This window comes from Pygoscelis adeliae, unplaced genomic scaffold, assembly GCF_000699105.1.
Source record: "Pygoscelis adeliae isolate BGI_AS28 unplaced genomic scaffold, ASM69910v1 Scaffold26, whole genome shotgun sequence".
NCBI lineage: Eukaryota > Metazoa > Chordata > Aves > Sphenisciformes > Spheniscidae > Pygoscelis > Pygoscelis adeliae.
In genome coordinates this window covers 1,636,333-1,659,477 of record NW_008825104.1, presented here as the reverse complement: position 1 = coordinate 1,659,477, position 23,145 = coordinate 1,636,333, and the positions used below count along the sequence as shown (strand labels likewise).

Genomic DNA, 23,145 nt, shown 5'->3' with positions numbered 1-23,145 from the left:
TCAGTGGAAAAAACATACTGATTTCCACTGGCAGCATATAGGCAACCCAACAGCAGGTCAAGAAATAAGAATTAATTCCAGAAGCGTCACTCCCTGTCTGTCATCACGAAGGGCAAAAGTTGCAAACAGCAGCATTTCAGAGCTGCAGATGCAAGGGACTGGGCAGGGTGATTCTGATTTCAGGTCCTGAGAGTAGCCAACTATGTGAACATGAACAGTAATCAGTATCTGTCTGCGAGTCTTAAGCTGTCTGTTGTCATTGCCAGTACATGTAGGATTTATCACAGCAGCTCTGAGAAGATGAGAGCGATTACATTCAGGGAAAAACAAGCAGGGACTCTTACTCCCATGGACTAACTTAAAGCAGTAGTTTTACCTCCAGTTTGGGCATTTGTTTAATATTTTTTTTTCTGCTTTACAGATAAAGAGTATGGCTCAGTATGTTCACAACATAGAGAAGCAAGACAACCCACGAAGAAGCCGGTTCTCCGATCGCTTCAAAGATGATATTACCACTATAGTTAGTGTAGTTACTTCAGAGATTGCTGCACTTTTAGTCAAACCACAAAAGGTAAATGTAGATCCTTGCTACTCACCCTGTGTTACACCGAGCTGTATTTAATCCCATTTCACCTTCAGCAGCGTCACTAGAATTAGGCCAAAACTGAGGCAGTATTCTCACATGGACCTTAAGCAAGAGTTGTGGCTGTGCAAGGGGCAGCCTTGTGCACCCCTGGCAGACTGTTTTCATTCAGCTCAGCTCCCCAGCCTGCTTCTCGGTGTGGCTGCAGGGTGCAGGGGGGTAATCCTCTCTCCCATCAACAGGAAAGGTTGGACACCATTTTCAGCGGCAATGCTGCTTTATGCCAGGTTAGCCAGGGCATCAAACTGCAGCCCAAGCAGGGCTTATTCCTTTTATCTCCTTTTCCTGTTACCCTCGTTTCTACTGCACAGTGTTTTATTCCACATTTGACTTCTCTGACGGCAGTGGGCTATGCAATATGAAGGCAGTATTCTTCCTGAGGGTTGCAAAACGAGTGATCTAACCCCAGATCTCTTTAAAAAGGCATTGGCCACATCAAAATTAAAGACAAGAAATAAGCCCTAAATCCCATGAGATTCTTTCTCCTGATATATTTTAACAAGTTGCGCTGATATAACGGATTATAAAGTTGAAAGGATCACAAAATGTAATTTATATTTTAACATTAATACTGTCAGTTTACATCACTGATGTCACTCTGCACTGGCCAACAGACAAAGTTAAGGCCACAGATAGGCACTGGGTGACTATTGTTTGTTCAGTTGTTGCAACCGACTTGTTTTCATGCCCCAGGGCTGCCAAATGCACCATGCTAGCCCAGCAGTGTGCTCTGCCACAGGGCAGACCAGGCTGGAGAGCTGGCCTGATGGGTCACTTGAATTTCAACCAGCTCAGTTTCCTGATCGACTTCTCCATGTGTGCCCTGCTGTTCTGTTGAGGAGCAGGAACTGGGAAAGGGCCAAGACCAGACAACTGAGGACAGAGAATGGCAGAAGTGATTGTCACTGTCCACCTGTTGTTCCTGAAGCTCCACCCTTTGCTCGATCCTTTGGTGTGCTTCCGTGATAGCCACGTGCAGAGAAATCATTTCCACATAAATGCTTACTTACAGTGTCAGTGACTTTTTTTTTAAATACATTGTGTAATAAAAAATTGTTACATTAAAAATGTTTTAACAGACCTGTAGGTTTTGCCAAGAGATTAGTATTTTATGGCTTCCTCACAAGAAATACACAGGTTTTTATGGGTTGTTAATTCAATTCTATTTTGATAGAGTGAGTGTATAGAACTGATTATGTATGAAAATCCCACCGCAGTGTTTGCAGAATTAGGGCCATTGGTTAGTTGTACAGAGCAGCAGTAGGTAATGTGTGTCTGATTTTTAAATCCAAGCAGTAATAGCCTATGTTTCAATACATGGTTGAGCATGTCAGATTGCCCTGGGATTCTACAGCAATATGTCTGGCATATTTTAGCCTACCCAGTGACATAGTGGAAAACTAATTTTTTCTTCACAGTAGAAAAATGTTTTGCTGTGTGAATTCCAGATAGTAGGAAATATGTGTGTATATATATATATTCCTGAAAAGCAACAAAAAGGTGGAATAATGAGAAATATCATAACCACCCTGAGGTGCTGCACACCTGTTCTCACTAGTCAGAGACACGAGTAGGGACAACATTTTTCTTGGTCATCTCCTTCATCGGTCTTGAGTGAACCTACCTGAGGGCTCTGAGCATTAAATGTGTGCATATCCCTCAGGCACCTCCACAAATTCCTCTTGGTGAACTATATATGCTACTGAGATTTTATGGTTTAAATTGATATGTTTGAAGTAACTGTAGCCTTATTTTAGAGGGCATGTGAAGTTCTTTGTGATTTTTACTTGGGGACTGCGTATCTCTGGTAATCAGGCCAATTCTAAGCATGCGAGAGCTTAGCTGCTAAATGGTAAAACCCGCAGATTTATCTTACCAGTATTGTTTTACTATCAGTTTTAAACTTAAAATTTCTAAACAAAATACTTGGTATTCCATCAGCAGAGCCAGCGCAGATTTCTATTAATATTTTAAAAGAACATTTTGTGGTTTATGTACCTAAACCAGCATTCTCTAATGTTAAACGTTCAATTAAAAAAAAAAAAAAAAAGGCATATGCAGGATTGCAGCCCATAGGGAATTTGGAACAGGTCTCAGATTCCATTTCATTGTTGTCAGCCCAAAGGTTTGCATAAACAAACTTGTTCATTCATCTTATGATATTCCTCTGTGTGTGTCAGAGAAGGGCAATGAAGGGCAATGAAGCTGGTGAAGGGTCTGGAGAACAAGTCTTATGAGGAGCAGCTGAGGGAACTGGGGTTGTTTAGCCTGGAGAAAAGGAGGCTGAGGGGAGACCTTCTCACTCTCTACAACTACCGGAAAGGAGGTTGTAGTGAGGTGGGTGTCGGTCTCTTCTCCCAAGTAACTAGGGATAGGACGAGAGGAAATGGCCTCAAGTTGCACCAGGGGAGGTTTAGATTGGGTGTGAGGAAAAATTTCTTTACTGAAAGGGTGGTTAAACATTGGAAGAGGCTGCCCAGGGAAGTGGTTGAGTCACCATCCCTGGAAGTATTTAAAAGATGGGTAGATGAGGCGCTTAGGGACATGGTTTAGTGGGCATGGTGGTGTTGGGTTGACGGTTGGACTTGATGATCTTAGAGGTCTTTTCCAACCTTAATGATTCTATGATTCTGTGACAGCTACAACAGTTGAAATAATTTACAGGAGTGATTCTGTATAACTTTAACAAGATCACATAAATTGGAGAACTGAAACAATCTTGTCTATGAGATTGTTTCCATGAGATGTTTCTGGGAGCTGTCCCCACACTATTTTTTAACGATTCTAAAAAATATTCCACCTTTATATAAGTTTTACGCGTAATAACTGCAATTCTTTTTTTTTTTCCTTTTTTTTTTAAAGGAAACTGAGCAAGCAGAAAAAATTAATATCAGCCTGGCATTTTTCTTGTATGATCTTCTTTCTTTAATGGACCGAGGATTTGTGTTTAATCTCATCAAACATTACTGTAATCAGGTAGGCACCATGCATGATGGGGATTGCATTTGGCTTATGGCCAGTCTGGTGTTCTGTTCTGTTTGATTCATTTATCCATCAAGATCCTTTGGGCTGTGTTAAAGGGCCAGGTAAATTTCCTATTGCATACAGAGAGACTTTAAACCTCTTTTGATTTGTGGTCTGCAGAAGAAAACTGAGTGGAGGTTAAGACTCTCTTAGAAATACCATACATTGCACTGCTGCAGAGCATCCATGGAGCTACTTTTCTTCCCTTACTTTTTTACATCCCTAGCAGCAGGGTCTGCAGACCATACAGAGCAGCTTTTGGCCTCTGACTCTTCTAGTGCACTGCTGTGATGGACAGTATTTAGATTTGGGGGAGTTCAAACAAAATGATCCATCTCTGTCTTCTTGCTTTACAAGCCTCCCAAAATTAAAAATAAATGATGATGCAGGATGCTGTTATGAAATTATTCATTGTATTTGAAGGGGAAAGTTTTCCTTCTGTTCTGTGACCTGATATACCTGCTGTAGCTTTTCTGCCAAAAAAAGGCCCTCTGTTAGGTGATGGTAGGTAGGAGAACGCAAGGTGGCTACCACCCTGGTTTCCTATAGTATGTGTAATACTCCACTGAAGTCACTGGTGATACGAAGGGAAATGACAAGACCATTGATGCTCTGTGTTGCCTAGCAGGACTTTTTATGAGTTTACCACAGACTCAGGAGAGTTTTGTTTAGTTTTAATCTTTGTGTTATGCAAAAGGGAAAAAATACTGTATGTTTTTCTTTTGGGAGGAAAAAAAATACAATTGATTGTCTCTTGGGAAGTTGGTAAGTCAGCCAGGGAGGGGGGAGAGAGACACCACCACTGCCAAACAAAGAGCAACTAATGGATAGAAACTGGATAGAAAATGGATGGGTACAGGGAACCAGTGAGCATTTTAATGCATGCTGGGCTATTTGTCTATTTCTGTTTCAGGAAGCAGGATATTTTACTGCATGGTAGTTTAAATAGTGCACGCCCGTCACATGACACTTTTTTGGTTTGCTTTTGTAGCTCTCAAACAAGCTGAATTCACTCTCCACCCTGATTTCCATGAGACTGGAGTTCCTGAGAATTCTCTGCAGCCATGAGCATTACCTCAATCTGAACCTCTTCTTCATGACCTCCGCGTCTGCTCCAGCATCCCCCTCCCCCTCCTTATCCTCCCAGGTAGACATCCATTAGATGATATTTCATGAATGTCACATGAAGCACACATACAGAGAAAGACTTATGTTGCTCTGTATTCAGATACTTAGGTTAGAATTAGCCACTGTTGGGTCAGGGAGAACAACTTCCCTCTTGAAAGAAAAGGGGCAGAAGAATAAACACTAAAGGAGTACTACTGCAAAACTGCATGTACACAAGTTACAACTTAACGTGACACAGATATATGCCCCTCTAAAAACATGCAAACAGAAAATGGCTGTTAAGGTAGACATACAAAGTCTAAAAGGAACATGGCTCTGAAGGCTAATTTACAGGTGCACCTATATCCCATACATACATAAGCACAAATATGTATTTCAATATCTGTTTTGGAGAATTATGGCATGCAGCAGTGCACAGCAAACTTTCTGTGCATTTGCCTTCCAGTTGAACTTCTTGTTCTCCAAGTAGATGTAGATGCTACCATTATGCAAGTTAGTGACTAAAACACTGCAATTTTCAATGTCCTGGAATCATGGATTTCTGTTGAGCCTTAGTGTTGTTCAGAGCAGGATTATCATGCTTTCCTTTTCAAATAGCAGCATTCTTTGTTCTGGGTTCCTCCCCACTCCAGTGGTACAGATGATGTACAGACTTTGCCAGTGATTTCTCCGTGTTTTCTGGACAGTGTTTTCCCTTTTATTTGAACTTTATGGTTTTTCTGTGTGGAAACAGGTATCCTAGTAGACCTCTCCACACAGTTTTTGTGAATGCCCCTCCTCATCACTTCTCATTTCTTGCAGGATGTCGTTCCCAGTACATGCACATTTTTCCAGACGTCACCGATACTGACATAGCTCTAGACCTCCTGAATGTCGGGACCTCCCACCCGTCATCCTGGGCATTGCATTCATAAACACATTCAGTAAAGAAATTGGCCACCACACACTATTTTGCCAGTCTTGTGCTCTTATCCTCTACATTCTACTTAGATGGCATCTTGCTTTTACCATGGGGCAGACCCCCTAACAAAGGTTGCTAGTTTGCCTGTTTTCCGCCTCAGTAGTCTTGCAGAGGTCAGGACTGGGATGAAGCATTCAGTGCAATGCCCCATAATTGCTACAGCCCTTGGATGCAGGGGAATGGATCTGAAGCTAAGAATAGTGGAAGGTACAAAAACACTCTGAGTAACAGAGCAGTTCAAGTTCACGGTTTCTTTTTCAAGTGTCATTGCCAAAGAACTGGTTGGATGCTAAGCTGTGCAACATCTCATACCTTAAGGGTTCTGACAGGTCAATAATAGTAAATAATATTTTCTTGAAGTTTTTCTTGGTCTTAAAAGCAGAACATGAAGGTCTTAGAGTCGGGATTTCCCAATAGTTTTGCTTAATGCTAATCTTGGATGCCAAAGAACTAGAAATGGGACTCCTTTGCTTATGGGGGAAAAAAGAAGTCAGCATAGCTCTTGCAACTAGTTCTAGCAAGTCGGAGCTGGGCAGACACCGGTTTAATTATTCTTTCCTTCAAGCAACATCATCCACTCTTTTTCTCCTTTAGGAGTAACCTATGAAGTGCAACCTGCACAAATCAATAAGGCTTTTGTGGCCCTTGGATGATTTAATACATTGACTGACCTCCCCTGCAGTAATTTTGATCTGTCTGCAGGAGTGCTGCCCAGCTAGAGTTAGATTTTCAGTAAGAAATGTGGCCTTGTGAATAAATCTTTTGGAATTCTTGGAGAGAAGCCAAATCCACTTAACTGGGTGCTCTACACTTTAACGTTATTCCACACAGACATAGTACAGCCAATGCCTGTCTGCTTGAGGTTGAAATGGGAGTGGGCTTAAGTATGTGGATCCAAAATATGGGGCTGCTCAGAGACATGAGTTTCATTTGACCCAATATGCTGGAAGACAGCTGCCACAGTGTGGTATACTGCTACTTCGTGTGTTTGTTATCTGGGACTATTCCCAGGTGACTGACAGAAATATTGGGAGAGAGTATTGAAGAATATAAATTAAAAGCAAAATTTGGACTCGTAAACCTCAGTAGCTGCATGGGGGAGTAGAGCCTAAGACTTATGCTCACCCGATCAGGGGACAAAAACATTCCAGGTGACCTGTGGCGCAGACCTATGATTGGAGAAGCTGAGAAGTTCACAGCACATATATAGCAGCAACTTTCCATTCCTGGGCTGGCTGTATATCCGTCATAGCCATAAGTTACAGCAGTTTGAAGGCTGCTTTAAATTATGCCAGCTGCCAGCAAGCTCAGCCAAGGATTTCCAGGGTGAAAGGAAACACTGTTCACACGTCTTTCCTGACCTTACTTCCCTGCTAGACATCATGGATGCTGAAGAAGGCACAGTGCAGATCTTGTGACACCAAGGTCCCTCTTAATGTAGGGGCAGCCTCTTGCTGTACAATCACCAGCAGCTGCTCTGCAACAGTTAAGAGCAATGTAAAGAGTTGTAAACGTGGAGGAAATTCTGATTTTGTGTCTTGTCCAAACTAATGAATACAGGGTAGGAATTTTACATCTCAAAAAATGTCAAATGAGTTGCTCACACAGAATGGAAAGGATGAGTTCGCTTCCTAGCAAGCAACTCATTTGGAACTAGATGCTTTTTATTTCACACTCAGATGTTTTCCTTCAAAATGTCCAACCTTTTTTCAAAGTCTGTGCTTTTCCTCTGGTAGAGATTTTCCATTAGCTACATGGATTGTGACTACAACCTCTTTAAGAAGCTTTGATTTCAGTGATCATTCTTTAACACTTCTAATATACTTCTGCAGAACTCTAGCTCCTGCTCTAGTTTCCAGGACCAGAAAATTGCTGGTATGTTTGACCTCTCAGCCGAATACCGTCAGCAGCACTTTCTGACCGGCCTACTTTTCACTGAATTGGCAGCAGCGCTGGATGCAGACAGTGAGGGGTGGGTATCCCAATTTGCAGATTTTAGAATGGGATCGAGTCACACTATTACTCTTGGCAAGGTCATAGTTTGATTCCAGGGCAGTCCTGTTTCCCCCAGTCTTTTCAGTGAGTCACTCTGTAACTTACCAATAACCCAGTCATTGTTTTACCTGCAGTGTGTTGGTCCCAGTGAATAAAAATACACTGTTTGTTGCGGTAGTGTTGGCTAAATACACGAATTGAGAACACAACTTAAAATTTCAGTTTCTGTTCTCTCTAAAACACCTCTGCCTTTGTCTGAGCTTAAGAGTTTAGCTAAACCTTGGCCAGAGTCTGATGCTTTTCTTCAAGGATCTCCCTTCACCATATTGAATTTTTATGGGAAGTTTGAATGACTGGGGTGCTCTTTGATTGTGGTGAAGTGGCTTGGAGATGTAAGATAGCTATCTTTTGCAGGGAACATGAGTCTCTGCTCAGAATGGAAGAGATTATCTAATGAATATAGGCGTATTAATTTGTTTCTTTTACCTCCACTCTGTTTCTTAAATCTTAGATTATAAATCATTTGTGCATGGCCCATTAATGGAGCTCATGGATCGTTTTTGTGTTCACAGGATTAGCAAGGTGCAAAGAAAAGCTGTCAGTGCTATCCTTAGCCTGCTGAGTTCCCATGACCTAGACCCACGTTGCTCCAAAAAAGAGGTGAAGATTAAAATTGCAGCTCTCTACCTCCCTTTGGTTGGTATCATTTTGGATTCACTGCCACAACTCCATGATTTTACAAGTAAGACCTTTGTCCCTTTGTATTTTTCAGCGTCTTAGAGTGACTTGTCTAAACAGTATATCAAACATAAAAAAGATCACTTTAAGTGCAGAAATTCCCCGCGGTCTAGTAAGGTTGAATATTTCTTTACCTAGAGGTAAACTGGATTTTTAAAGACAGGAAAAACTTCAGTGCCCTCACTTCATGAGCAAATGATAGACCAGAAATGTATCTGTAAGTACTCCTGCCTATCTCTTAGTGTAAATATTATGATCCTGCAAATAAAGCCTGCAAGATCTGCGAGAAATATTGAGATATGGATAGGTTTAGTAGACAATAGGGAAGAAAACAAGAGTGATACTGACATCGTGTTACATCACAATTAAAGAAATCGGATTGTATTCTTTGTATCTTTTTCTATTGCTCTTTAGTGCTATTAACATGATACCAAAATTAATCTTGGGCAAATGTAATCATCACACAGGAAATATATTTTTATCATATATTATAACTATAAACTTCACTCTACATTATCAAGCCTTTTAAGACAACATTATCTAAGCTGTTTCCTTGCATTTTGCCACATGTGTGTTCATATGATACTGCCGAAAGTAGCTATTTCACATTTGTTTATAAGATAGTAGATCTCTGCTGCTTGGAAAACTACATTTCACTTCCATAAATAAAATAAAGGCTATTAAGAAAAAAAAGTATAATCTTTGAAGTATACACTTTTGTCACTGGTTCTGCAAATATTTTGCATTTAGATGTCTGGACAAAAAACTTAATACTATGAAAGTGTTATTTAGCACTCGCAGTCTAATAGGATGAAAGCATTTATTATACACTGGCTAATCAGACCTCAGCCCATTCTTCTAATCTAAGTATTATCCTTATACCACAGAAAAGGAGACATTATGAGCAAGCACAGGTGTACCAGTATGGCTAGGTTTTAGAGTATCTTTCTTTTTTATTATCTGTCACAAGAGGCTGTTGACCTCATTCTGAACACACTGGGACTGGCTGGTCACTCGGCTTCTCTGAAAAACAGGACTTGCAAAACACAAAGTGGACACTCAGAATCAGAAGAGATTTTTACAAAACTTAGGTATAAATAACTTTATTTGCTGAAAGTGGTGTCAAGAACTGGTAGGAAATAGAAGCAGCTAGATGCCTGAAATTAAACTTGTTCTTTAGCCAGCAGGCAATACTGGCTTTGTCAGCTGTTAGCAGACTTACATACTTTGTTGAATATCACCAAACCCAGGTACAGCTTTAGCGTTGATCCTCTTGTCTGAAATGGACTGGAACTGGATGGTTCCAAGTCTTATGAAGCGCTGGCTTAGCTTTGAACTTCGGAGACAACCTCATGTTTGCTACTGCCTTTGCTTTTAATTTAGCTTCTCCGAACACCTGGAGCTTATTGGACACATCTCCTTTTGCTGTGTTTATTTGAACAATTTGGCAACCTTTGCAGATGGCTGCAATCTGTCTAATGCTGCACCTTTTTCACTGCTTGGTACATCAGCCAGATCAACAGTCTCAGGGATGGAGATGCCAGTTGTTTTGTTAGGTTACAGCCCAATGGAAGACTGTGACTTGTGAGCAGCAACAACTGGATTGCTCCTGAAGTACCGATGGGATATTTCAAATCTAGTTTCAGATGCCCGCAGCGGAAAGGGACGCACAGGAAACCCAGAAGAAGAACAAGAGTCTGCCGGTGCAATCAATCAAAACGTGGCCCTTGCCATTGCAGGGAATCAATTCAACCTCAGGAGCTCCGGAATATCTCTGGTGTCCCTGGTATGTCCAGTGCTCTACCAGTCTCCTTTCTTGTATCTGTTTTCCTCTTTCTTTGTTTTCCCCTTTTATCCTTTCTTGCAACTAATAACTACAGTCATGAGAAACTGTGTTCTTGTTTCCTCCAGCCTCAAAGAATGCCTCATTCCTCCTGTCAACTCCTCCTCTTCTCTTCTAGTCATTTAATTACTCCTTTACCATAAGTAGTTCCACTTTTTCTCCCACATGCCTCTTTCCATTTCCACACCCAAACTAGACTAATTTCCAGATCAGCAAATACCACTGTGACTCCCCCACTGCCTCCCAGTCCCAGTCTCTCCTGAATTCATGGATCTAGGACTCAAGATCCTTCTTTTTCTCTCTCTATCTCTTTCTTCGTGGTTGTTTTTATCTTCTATACAATTTGGCTGACACAACTGTGTGGCAATAGGGGACCAAACAGTTACAGAATCTTTTTCTACATTATTCTGAGGAAATTAAAACACAAGCATCTAGCAAACAGTGCTCTTGTGCTTCTTTCTGTCTTTCACATGCATACAACTGGTCCTGTCACTAATTACACACACATTCAGAAAATACAATCAGTATAACCTGGAACAGGTTAAACTTACTGAAGTCCAGTCCTGAGATTTGATTTCACTGAAATTTAAATAACATTACTTCACCTGAATGACCTCCTCTTCTTTATCTTCTTTCAACTGACATTTACGTTATCTGCTCCTAGCCCTACAGACAGAGTGCCACATTAGGTCCTGATACTACTCGCAACCTTTTGATCTGTTTCCTCTGGATCATGAAAAACGCTGATGAGAATCTAATACAGAAATGGATTTCAGACCTTCCATCCATGCAGTTGAACAGGATTTTAGACCTCCTCTTCATTTGTGTCTCATGCTTTGAGTACAAGGTAAGTGAAACATGGCCTGATTTTGTCATCCTGTTTTGGTTTCATTTTTTTTTTCCTTACCTTCTGGCTGTCCGGGGGAAATTTGTTACTGACTATTGTTAAATTAGCTCTTGTCTAAACTATGCTACAAATGGGCAAATTAATTCAGATAAAGTAACTGACACTGGCCTTCAAGCAAAATGCAGCCAAAACCTTTGAGGAAGTCCTATGAAGTTGGCTTAAATTGTTTTATTATTTTCCTTTTCCTGGGAATTTGAGGGCTATTTTTGGTGGGCAATATATTGACAGCTCCTGTAAGTACTGGAGCTGTTCTCCTTATACTCTACCCATTTCAAAGCAAGGCTGTGGTGGATGACCCTTTAGGCAAAAGCTGGGACTGGACATCAGGACTCCCCTCTCTGACAGGGTCTGTCTGAAATGGATCAAATAACCTTCTCTCTGAACTTCAATTTCTCTCTCTCTAGTAGTGAGCTACATATTTGTGTTTATTAGCAGTACATACACTACCTCTTTCCTCATCTGCAGCATTTAATTAGCCTTTATATGTTAGTCAGTCATATTCATTGCTTTCTGCCCCCTCTACATGTCTCTCCTGATGTATCTGGTTCTGAAGATGTAATTTGGACTCATGTCCAAAGATGGAGGCATTGGTGTTGATTGCTTTGACTTTACTTTCAGGGCAAACAAAGCTCAGATAAAGTTAGCACTCAAGCACTCCAGAAGTCACGAGATGTTAAGGCCCGATTAGAAGAGGCTTTACTGAGAGGTGAAGGAGCCAGAGGAGAAATGATGAAGCGCTGCAGAATACCAGCTGGTACTTCATATCCCTCTCCCCCCATGTCTTTTGAGAGGATCTCAAGAGGTTGTAGACATAACTGAGTTTGTTGGGTTTTATGCACACTCCCCATTTTCATCCTTATATTTTTCACCCACAGTCCTTTCCCTTGCAGACCTTTCTTGGTTTTGCTGTGGATAAAAATATCATTAGCTTTCAAATATTCAAGTTGAAAGCTTCCATTTAATAAATGAAATAATTTGTGTTTTGGTCTTTGAAGACATCTGTAAGCAAGCTAATGTTGTAAAAATCCTAGATTAAAAAAATGATGGGGTCCTGTCCTTTTACTAGAGCCCTGAGGCTGTGAAGTTGAATGGTTTTAGTTCTGACAGACTGCTATAGACATGTATCTCCTTCTTTTGGTGAGCAAAAGGTGTCCCCTTCTGCTTTAATCTCACTGATATATGTTGCACTTTTAGGGAATGACAGATCAGCGGGGCTAAATGAAAACCTGCGCTGGAGAAAGGAGCAGACTCACTGGCGGCAGACAAATGAGAGACAAGATAAGTAAGTCATTTAATAAATATATATTGCTTTTATTAGAACCAAGCTGCTTGCTTTTTTTATGTTTTGTTCTTTCTCCTAGGATGTTTTATTACAAAATCACCACTTTCAATCCTTTCCCTCTTCTGTCAAAGAGAAAGAAATAGAAAATGTTTATGTAGCAGAAGTATCCAACTGTTGCTATGACACAACAAAGAGATCATAAATACTTGAATGAAAAGTTTAAATAGTTATCTACACATTTTTTCCTTCTGATTAGCAGTGTGGTAAACACTCGTTATTGATAGAAGTTGTATCAAATACTCCACAGGTGCTTGCTGCAACATTTATTTTGGTGTTGCTATGGCTCCTCACTGTATACAGTACTGTGGTGTAAGTTTTGCCACATTGAATCAGTTGAGCTGGGTTTGACGTGCTGTGTTAAAATTGAGAATAGTTAGTAGCAGGAGTAGGGGAAGATGATTCTGTAGTGAATATTTTTCTTGTTGCAGGTTTTAAGTTTTGATGTAGCAGTACATTTCACCTTATCAGCACTATATGGTAGTGGACAAGTCAGTGTCTAGGTTTATGGAAAACTGTATTTTTGGGAATGATTTGTGTTACTAACAGCATTTTCATATGGTATGTGCTAAGTTTCTGTAAGCACGGAACTTGTTGCTTTTCCCTAAAGGAGACGTGTCATTTGTCCATAGATACTTGCTTGAATTTTGACTACCTAAACGGGCCACTGTGTGTCAGATAGACCGTGGCCTCTCACCGGCCCAGCTGCTGTGAGCTCCCGTGATATCCTTCAGCATGTGTGAATTTGAACTGAGAAGACTGGCTTGTGCTATGCGGCAACTACATTGTTGTAGCCTAGCACTCATCCATGATTATCACATACATTTTTGAACACAAGATTGTTAATTTGGAATTTATCCAAACTTTTAAAAAAGAATCCTTCCACCTTGTGTGCTAGATTGGAAGAGGTGCAGATCCTGTGTGGATGTTCTTATTTTGCCCAGAAAGTAGCTTGCTTTCTCCCAGCCAGTTTCATTGAAATCAGAATAAAACAGTCCTCAAGCAGCAGCTCTACAGTATCTCTTTACAGTAGTTCAGTTAAACCACTTAAAATAAGACTTCTGGTTACATAAGTAAAACTCTGCATGCTGTCCAGGCCTTTCTGTTTTACCCAGCATTCATCACTGTGGTATGCAAGATGTTTGCTCTCATCCTTTGTGGATGCCTTTAGTGTCTATGTCCCATAAGTAAGGTGTTTGCAGGTAGTACGTGGCACAGCAGGTTTGCACAGGTCACCACTCAGCCTCACTCAGCCTGCTTCTCCTTGAGTCCAGCATGCTTTGGGTTTGTAGTTGCAGTTATAAGCTAAGCATGGTGTCAGAGAGGATCCAGTCAGGATGGTTAATGTGCAAGGCTCAGTGGTTGCTGGAAATGGTTCAAACAGCTATGCTGCTTGCTTGATTTGTTCAGTTCTTACTCATATTTAGCGACCCCTAGCTTGATTATAGCACCAGCGTTTTGGGAGGCCCTTCTGCTCTTCATTGCTTCGAGTCACTGTAATTAACAACCATACGACTGCCCTGACTTCCTTTCCTAGCCCTCCCCAGAATTATCGGGTTGTGGCCAAAAAGATGGCTCTTTACTTTTCTGGTTTTCTTTTTGGGTAAGCCTCCACTGGGCAGAAAAGGTAAGTGAACATAGCAGAAAAGCCACAGATTTTGCAGTCACTCAGAAGTATGATTGTAAGGGTGTTGCTTCCGCCACAGAAATGCACCTTAGGAGCTTTGGCCCAAGTCAGAGCAGCTCTAATCTCAAGCTCTAGAGTGCAGCTTCTGTCCATGCAACAGCCCTTTTCTGAGCAGTTTAGGAAAAAGAACAAAGACTCTTCTTTGTGTTTCTGGCATAGAAGGGGTGTCTGAAAATACACTTTTGTAAGGAGCTGCACCTATGCTTAGAGCATTCAGCTGCAGGGGAGCTGTGTTCCAGACCTCGTCCTTAAGTCTCAACTAAGACAGTATCATGCATTGCCTTACCAACACCTTCTGTCTTTTATAAATGTTTCAGTCCTCTCTTAAATGTCCTGAGGCACTGCTGTATTGACCCCGCAGCTGTTGGACCTGCTGACTTCTGTTGCCAACAGTCTCAACAATCAACATTTTAAATTAAACATTAAACGTTAAACACTGCTGCTATGGCATTGAAGCAATTTCCCCTTTGCCCAAGCCTGCTATTATTACTTTTTTTCTGGAAGTGTTAGATCAGTTGCCTTTTATTCCATTTTGGGTTTTGGTGTCCTTCTACAGGTAATGCATTCAGAAATTATTGCGTAGCTTATTGAACAATTGAACACGATATTGAGGGCAGAGTAGCCATTACACAGATTGCCATTAAGCATCTGTTTGAACTATCCAGAGGCCTAGTTTTCAGGTGTCCCCTTTGGGACTTCTGTTCTACGATATCAGCTCTCCTCATTTGACTCTGTAGTTCTCAAGAAACACCTCTGAACACTATTTTCATTGTTTGCTCTTACGGGATCGTTCAGAATGGTATCATTTGTATTTTGTCTTTGTTTAAACAGCAGGCCATCTGACTCTTGGGGTACTCTCTGTGTGCTTTAATTAGAACTCCTTCTTGCAGGACAAAAGCTGAGCTAGATCAAGAAGCTCTGATCAGTGGAAACCTGGCAACTGAAGCTAACCTGATCATTCTCGATATGCAAGAGAACATCATCCAGGTGGGAAATGGCAAACCTGGCTTGGTACCAATCCCTGCTCCCTCAGAAGCCAGTGGAAGCAAGATTCATTTCTCCTTTTGTTTCTTAGTCAGTGCAAAATGTTTTAATTGAAGATCTTCTGTAAACTTGTATAATATTGAAGGAAGAAAAAAGATGAAGAAGAATGAATCCAAAGATGAAATTGCTGCCTGCCTTTACGCTGTTGCCACAAGCCCCTTCTACTGTAGGGCATTGCGTTACTGTAAATGAAAGGGAAATCTACCACCTTGTTTTCAGTAGATGTTGTTGAAAGCCATTTCCACTGTCTTACTATGGTCTGGGAGTTTGGAGAGGATAAGGGAAGAAAAATCTTCATTTATGCTAGGAATGTATCTGAAGGTATTAGTAATTTGGAACTGAACTGCTGGGTGGCCTTTGGTCATACTTGCATGTATGATCCTGTGAGACAAAAGGATTTAACCTTGACTCCCACAGAGTGCTCAATGCAGGAAATTATCTTCCACCTGCATGGAGTCCTTCTGAAAAGAGGTATGGCTCCTTAGAGCAACGTAATGTGCAGAACTTATTTAACTTCTAGGAGTCAGAGGCAGTAAAATTTCACAGGTCCTTTGACAGCAGTGGAACCATGGTAGTTGACTCTGCTTAAACTTTGTCTCCTGGTTTAGGAGAGACACTCCAAATTCATGGGTATGGGAATACTACTGTTGGAGCAACATGCATATTCATAGATAGCAAGAAGAAAACTTCATTCTTGAAAACCTGTTAGTAGAAAAGCATTTGGCTACTAGACTTTTATAGTACTGGGCATGATTTTTGCACGACACCACTCATAGCACCTAGTTTCCAGTATGCCTGTTTAGCCTATATGCCCAGGAAATCAGAGCATGAGGAGGCAAGGGGAAGGATGGTGCTTGCCCACCACAGGATCACTTCCTGATGCAAGGTACGTGAAAGATTGGACAGAAGGTGGACAGAGCTTCAAGAGTCCCTGCAGAAGCTGGCTGAGCTTAAAAATGCATTGGAGGGTCTGCAGATATTGAGAAATATTTGGGCCATTTTCCCCTTCTGTCTTCCTGATCACTACAAAAGTGTTTTGAAATTCCCCTGAAGCAGATGTTAACAAATGAAAAAACCGCATAAACTCCTGGATCTGTCTCATGGACAGGAGAGCAGAACTTCAGTTCCTATGTGCCAGTTCATTGCTGAATTACCTCATGCAGTTACTGTTTTTCTCCTCCATGTGTAGGCAAGCTTTGCGGCAGAGTGCAGAGACAATCTCTTGGGAGGAGTTTTGAAGGTCCTGGTAAATTCTCTTGGCTGTGATCAGAGCACCACTTACCTGACTCATTGCTTTGCTACGCTCAGAGCACTCATTGCTAAGGTATGCTCTTGATATACTTCTGTTTTCATGCTTCCAATCAAGTTGTTAGAGCAGCATTTCTAGAGCAGAGCTGTGTGCATTCACTTACCACTTTTCCTTTGGCATTTGTTAAATATGTTTTGCATATGTAAATACAAATGCCTATCTATAGGGATGTTAAGGGACTTCTGTAGCTGTTGTAAGGTTATTTCATTGACCACACAAGATGGAATAACTGAATCTGAATAATCTTGTGGTTTTAGCAGTCTACTCTGAAATATAGAAGATTTACTAATAAAGAGGTCAAAAATTCCACCCATTATATTTCAAATACATTCTGATTTTAATTAGGAATCTGAATGCCAGGGATTGCACAGATTGCATAAAGTCAAATTTAAATTATTACATCATCAGGACTAGTTTCCAACCAGATGGGCAGCAGAGAAATCAAAGCTAACTCATCAGAGGTCAGGGGGATCATTCTAGGTTTCTACTTCTAAGATAGGTTCCAAAATTCTAAGCAGATTCTAAGATGTTGATAGATTTCATCTTTGTTCTGCCTAAAAATTAAGCCAAATTCTAATCTCTTTCATTTCTGTGTTACCAATTAAAAAAAAAAATTTCAAAATGTATATGAGGACAGGATTTGATCCAACATTTTTATAATATAGGTCATAATGGGTTAGGTGCTTCATTAGGACTCTCTAAAATCTGTTTAAGACTCATTCTCCTACAAAGAAAAGCAGTTCCACAAAGGAAAAATCCATGAAATATTTTTTTCCCCTAAACTATTCTGAAATGCAAATAACAAACAGGATACTCCTGTCCAATTAATGTCTGTCTGCTGTTAAATGCAGATTGGCTGACAAAGCCTAATGACAGGGTAGATATCTGAGTAGTTATGAAACTCATAATTATGTTTTCATTGTACTTTATCTTTGAAAGCTAACTTCCAATTACAATAATGAATTTTGTGAAGCAATCATTATTCTCATTGAAATAGATCTTCCAGTTAAGCTGACTCAGTTCTGTATTTTATGAAGCAATCATTCCAATTATTTCTATTACACTATAGGTATTTAGATGTTATTTTACAAATAAAAATGATAGAACCCTGTGCCAGCAGGCTTGTAATATAAATTAGACATAAAACAGTGAGGTAATGGAGTGAGGAAAGGTTGAGAACTGGGAAATGGGCCTGCAAATGAGAAATAATATCCTGTGTTCTGCTCACACACCTTTATCAGTCCTGTGTATGTACTGATACATACAGTACTGGTGCACCCGTGCTGTCTATGGTGAGAGTTTCTTAGGACAAACATCCTGCCCCCTGGGTTTATTGTCTGCTAGATGCATTGTGGAGACACTGTAAAGGAAAGTCTGGCATGAAAGCTGGGCAGTGGAAGTTTTGTGGCACACCGTAGGAGGAAGAACACACTGGAATGCTGGGGAAGGGTAGGGCGTTGATGCAAAAAGCTCGTAATTGCTCCTTATGCATAAGGAAGTATTTGCATGTTTCATCAACAATTATATATACTGAAAATAGCAACTCTCCATGCTTCTAAGAATTTTGCAATATTTGATGTTTTCAAAAGCTCCTGGAGACATGGGACTCTCAGATATTTTTTTATTCTCTCTCTGCCGCTCTTTTTCTAAACACAAAGACTATCTTCAAACCCTTCTTCTCTGCAGAAGAGCTTGAAAATGGAACCTATAGCATCACAGGAATCCGAAGTCCAAATAAAAAAAGTATAAAATGTAGTTTTTGTAAACTTTAGTCTTTGTCTGAATCCTGTGATTTTTGTACACTAAGCTAATGACGTTTTAATGGCCAGAAATGAGAATAATGAATGTTTTCTTCTCTATCTCCCTTAGTTTGGAGATTTCCTGTTTGAAGAGGAGGTCGAACAGTGTGCTGACCTGTGTCAAAGAGTTCTCCATCACTGCAGCAGCAGCATAGATATTACACGGACTCAAGCCTGTGCCACTCTTTATCTCCTCATGAGATACAGCTTCAGCTCTACCAGTGTAAGATTTTGAGAACAGCAGTATGTTTTGTGCCACCTTTTTTTGTGACCAATTGAAATTGAAACTGAAGTTGTGATAGCAAATGGAACGCATCTGCACATAAATAGTCATATGTTACGCTGTTTTGCATATTTGAGCCAGAAGAAGTCCTAGAAGTGTAGGGGGAAAGTAGTTTTAACTATTGTTCATTATTTTGTTTAGGAAAAAGTTACTTTTTCTGCAACATCTGTAAACGCATCTTCAAATGGAACAGCATTAGGCCTCTGGTAGCAAGGACTATACAATGCATAAGCAATACTCCTCATTTTGTCACTTTTTTTTTTTCACTCCTGTGTCAGAACTACGTAAACTTAGACTAGTTCTATTCTAATGCAATTACAACCTCAGTACAACTATTGTATGCTTCTATTAATGGAAATTCTTCGCTGGCCCCTTGGTCTCAGGACTAGGCTCTGATTCTTACCACACATATGGAGCAAAATACATATGTTATGCATGTAGGTTCACAATGTCCTTGCACGAAAGGACATGCATTAGCATTTTGGATAGCATCTGATCTTGCACAGCATTTTCTCCCCTAGTTGTTACTTTAAAAGCCTTGAATATGTAAAAAGTGTTGGCTTTGCAGGAGGAAAATGTGCTTTTGAGACGCCATGATCAGCAGGGCGTAGTGCATCACCACGTGAAGCCCTCAGAGGCCTTTTGCTTTCCAGACTTGTTTCCAGAATGTTTTCCCAGTCCTGCTTCCTCCTCTTCTTCTCTGTGGGTGGCCTGATCTACACACCCACTGGCCTATGCAGAGGGGGAAAGAGGTACTTCTGACTTCCCCTTGTCTCAAGCAAGCGTATGTATTCCAAGGTACATTCTTGTCCCAAAGTACAGACATGTCAGAATTGGGGAACTTTGGCTTAACCAGGTAAAACAGGACCGGCTTTGATGCACCAGAGGCCACTCATGTGAGCAGTGAGTTTAATGCACTCAGTGTGGGCAGGAGAAAGTGGGTTTGGTTTATACAGTAGACAGAGATATGTGAACTGATATGCATGGTGCAGTGAGCCATCATTCTCTCATGTTTTTGTTTTTTCTTCTGAAAGAATTTTGCAAGAGTGAAGATGCAGGTGACCATGTCACTAGCCTCTCTGGTTGGCAAATCACCTGAGTTTAACGAGGAATTCCTTCGGCGATCCTTACGAACCATCCTAGCCTATGCAGAGGAAGATGTGGATATGCAGGCAACTCCATTTCCTATTCAGGTCAAATCTTTTATGACATCTGTGGCTTTTATCAGGAGCTTTCACACAGGAATGTGCTTGGAGCAAATCCTAGATCGTGGGCTTCCAAAGCAATGAAAATAAGGATGCAGGGGTTATTGTGTGAGTTTATTTCTAACACAATAGTAAGCAGAGAAGAAGCGGAGGACATAATTCCACAGAATAAACTCTTAAGAAGTTCCACTGAAATCACATTACAGGAGAATCATCTCTTAGCTTTGTGTACAGCTTTCTTCTAGACCCCAGCAGGAACTGTACCCTGTAAGAGTTTCCCAAGATGGAATTTGATTCATTATGTTTTCAGACAAGTAGCATCATGGAAATTTCTCTCACTTTTTCAATTCATAAGGCAGCAGCAGCAATCATGAAAAACATTTCAGACAACTGTCAGATGATTTGCTAAAATTCTTACAGTAACTCATCTTGTGCTGAAGACTTACAAAAACATCTGCTTTGTTGTCAGATCACAGGTCAACTAAAGCTGAACATTAGCACATAGGTTTGATTTTTTTTCCATTCAGAAATGAGCAGATCAAATCCCACTCATTTTGATTAATTAAAATCTGCGTATAAGATTGCTATGTCAGCCAGCAGTCTTTGCTGCATTGAATAGAGTTGGAAATACAAATCTTGTAGCAGTTCGCATCCTGACATTTCCTTGGGTAAGAGGGACTAAAAGAGAGTAACATCATCTGGTGCAGATGCTGTGATTTTTCTAGAAGGGAAAAAAGGAATGCATGTTGATCTTTGTATTACTGCAGGTAGAGGAGCTGCTGTGTAATCTGAACAGCATCCTGTCAGATACAGTGAAAATGAGGGAATTTCAGGAAGATCCGGAGATGCTCATGGATCTCATGTACAGGTGAATCCGTTTAGAATTGCTACTGAGGAAATTCTGCAGTGAGGTGAGCACAAGAACTGCGTTTTAGGAACAAGCTGTGGACAAACCCTCTAGCTGTTCTGTTTGTGTACACTCCCGCTTTAGCACAGCTGATCAGTCACAGGGGGCCCAGCCTGCAGGACTGAGCATGTTGCAGTGGAGCCACTGAGAGGTGGGCGTAGACTTGGGCAAGAATGGGAGTCAGGGACTGATGAACACTGAAGAGTCTTCAGTTCAGCAGTTTTACCCTCCTTATAGCCCTTGTGTGTCCTGCCTACCCCTGCCTAACCATTTCTTTTGCCCTGTGCTTAGTGAATTATACGGAATAAAGGCAGAGGTGTCTCCTTCCGTTCAGTCCAGGTGGAGAATTACAAAGGTTCTTTCTGTTATTGAGAAGAAGTGACCGTTCACACCTCCTTTCTGCCCTGTGTTGTTAGAATTGCCAAAGGATACCAGACATCACCTGACTTGAGGCTGACTTGGCTGCAGAACATGGCAGAGAAGCACACCAAGAGGAAGTGCTACACAGAAGCAGCCATGTGTCTGGTCCATGCTGCAGCACTGGTGGCAGAGTACCTCAGCATGCTTGAAGATCGCAACTATCTCCCAGTGGGCAGTGTCAGCTTTCAGGTAAGAAAAGGCTCCCAAGCTCTGACAGCATAAGGCTGGGATGGCCTGTTCTGGTGTGTGTATTATGCTAAGCAGAGTAGAAGTGCATGTATGGGGAGGAAGAGTTACAATGGCAGAGTATCCATCACCACTCTTGGTAGGTTGTTCCGATGATTTATGCTTACTGATGAAAACTGGTACTTTAGTATCTGGCTGTCTCTAGCTTCTACTTCCAGCAGCTGGATACTGTAATCTCTTGTCTGCTAAGTAGACCCCTCTATTATTACATGCCTTTTCCTAGGGCTGTTATTTATCAACTGTAACAGAGGCATCTTTCAAAATTCTTTCTCATAATCTAGGTAATTTGAGCTACTTGGTTCTTTTAGGCATGTTCTCCAATCCTGTGACTGTCCTCCAATTACTAACCAACACCCTTTCGATGGATGAATGACACAATCCTATAGTCTATACACAGTCACATCAAAGTCAAGTAAAAATGTCCCATAAGTTCTTTAAGCCTGGGAATTATCTCTCAGTTTATCTTTCCGAAGACTCCACTGGTTCTTTTGGTGTTGTTGAGCTCTTTACCCAGTAATACATTGATCAAGAGTTTTCTTGGGTTTTGTTTTTCACCCTTCTTTTCTACATCATATAGATGAAAGCATAACTCTTCTGTTAGAGTTAGACATTTTGAAATGCAGATATTATACATAGTTATCAGATTACGCAGTTTTGGTTACCCTTACCTGAACTGACTTCATGTGCAAATTCAGTGATTTTACTGCTTTTTTCACACATTATTAAAAATAAAAATGGCTGAACCCTTAAAATATTCCCATGTGTTGATGATTCCTCCTTTATCGTTATTCTCCAAGACCAGTGAAGACCATTGTTCATTTACAGAGTTTGCTGCAATGATTATGAATCATTCCAACTCATTAGTGGAAATGTTTTGCAGAATCAGCTCATATGTTGTATAGACATCTACTGTTTGGGCATTATGGCCTTTATGAGATTGTAATCTCTTTAGAAGTATCAGGTTTCTATAGTCTGGTGTTGATTCAGATTAATTACAATACCTTTAATTTTTTCTTTAGTAATATTTTGTACCAGTATTTCCACCACTTTGTCCTGGATGCAGACTGATAAACCTACCACTATCTGCTCATCTTGTTTACTTTTAAAAACATGTGGTCCCCAAAGCGTATTTCCTCCTCTGGAACTTCCCCAGTTTTCTAAAACATATGGCAACTCACTATTCGCTGCCTGAATACCCTTTTGCTTAGCTCTTTTAAACTGTTGAGGAGCACATTTTATGGTACAGGTGATTTTGAAATGGCTAACACTAGTAGTTGGTACATTCACCATCCCTTGATATAGCCATACCACCTGGATTTTTTTTCCCTTCAGAATAGTAAATAACCATACCGCTTGGGGTATTTTTTCCCTTCAGAATAGTAAATGTGAACGTGATTGAACCACTTGGCATTTTGCATTGAGTTTAATATTTTGGGTGTTAGTATTTGCAATTCTACCTTAGCAATCACATGATGGCCTAGGGTTATTCTTAAATTCCTTTACTTTTAAGGTAGCTGTATATACTCTTTTTACTGGCTAAACTTCTGGCCATGGATTTATACTTCTGCCATTTTGCATCCCTTATCAGCTTTGTATACTTTCTAACTTCTAACTTCCATTCATTACTTCTGCTTTCTTCTTTTCTCCCTACTAGTTACATACTATCA

At 40.7% G+C, this 23,145-nt stretch overlaps 1 protein-coding gene across 1 annotated transcript in view; it reads left to right on the top strand.

Annotated features, from left to right (window-relative positions):
- The window catches only part of DOCK8 (dedicator of cytokinesis 8), a 74,814-nt gene that overhangs the window by 40,834 nt on the left and 10,835 nt on the right, over positions 1-23,145 (top strand). The window contains exons 24-38 of the mRNA XM_009327224.1: positions 422-571; positions 3,506-3,619; positions 4,659-4,814; positions 7,589-7,728; positions 8,324-8,493; positions 10,130-10,275; positions 10,997-11,179; positions 11,858-11,993; positions 12,434-12,521; positions 15,156-15,252; positions 16,499-16,633; positions 18,488-18,640; positions 19,735-19,893; positions 20,673-20,773; positions 21,229-21,421. Of these exons, the coding sequence (XP_009325499.1) occupies positions 422-571; positions 3,506-3,619; positions 4,659-4,814; positions 7,589-7,728; positions 8,324-8,493; positions 10,130-10,275; positions 10,997-11,179; positions 11,858-11,993; positions 12,434-12,521; positions 15,156-15,252; positions 16,499-16,633; positions 18,488-18,640; positions 19,735-19,893; positions 20,673-20,773; positions 21,229-21,421 (2,121 nt within the window). The remainder of the gene's footprint in view (positions 1-421; positions 572-3,505; positions 3,620-4,658; positions 4,815-7,588; positions 7,729-8,323; positions 8,494-10,129; positions 10,276-10,996; positions 11,180-11,857; positions 11,994-12,433; positions 12,522-15,155; positions 15,253-16,498; positions 16,634-18,487; positions 18,641-19,734; positions 19,894-20,672; positions 20,774-21,228; positions 21,422-23,145) is intronic.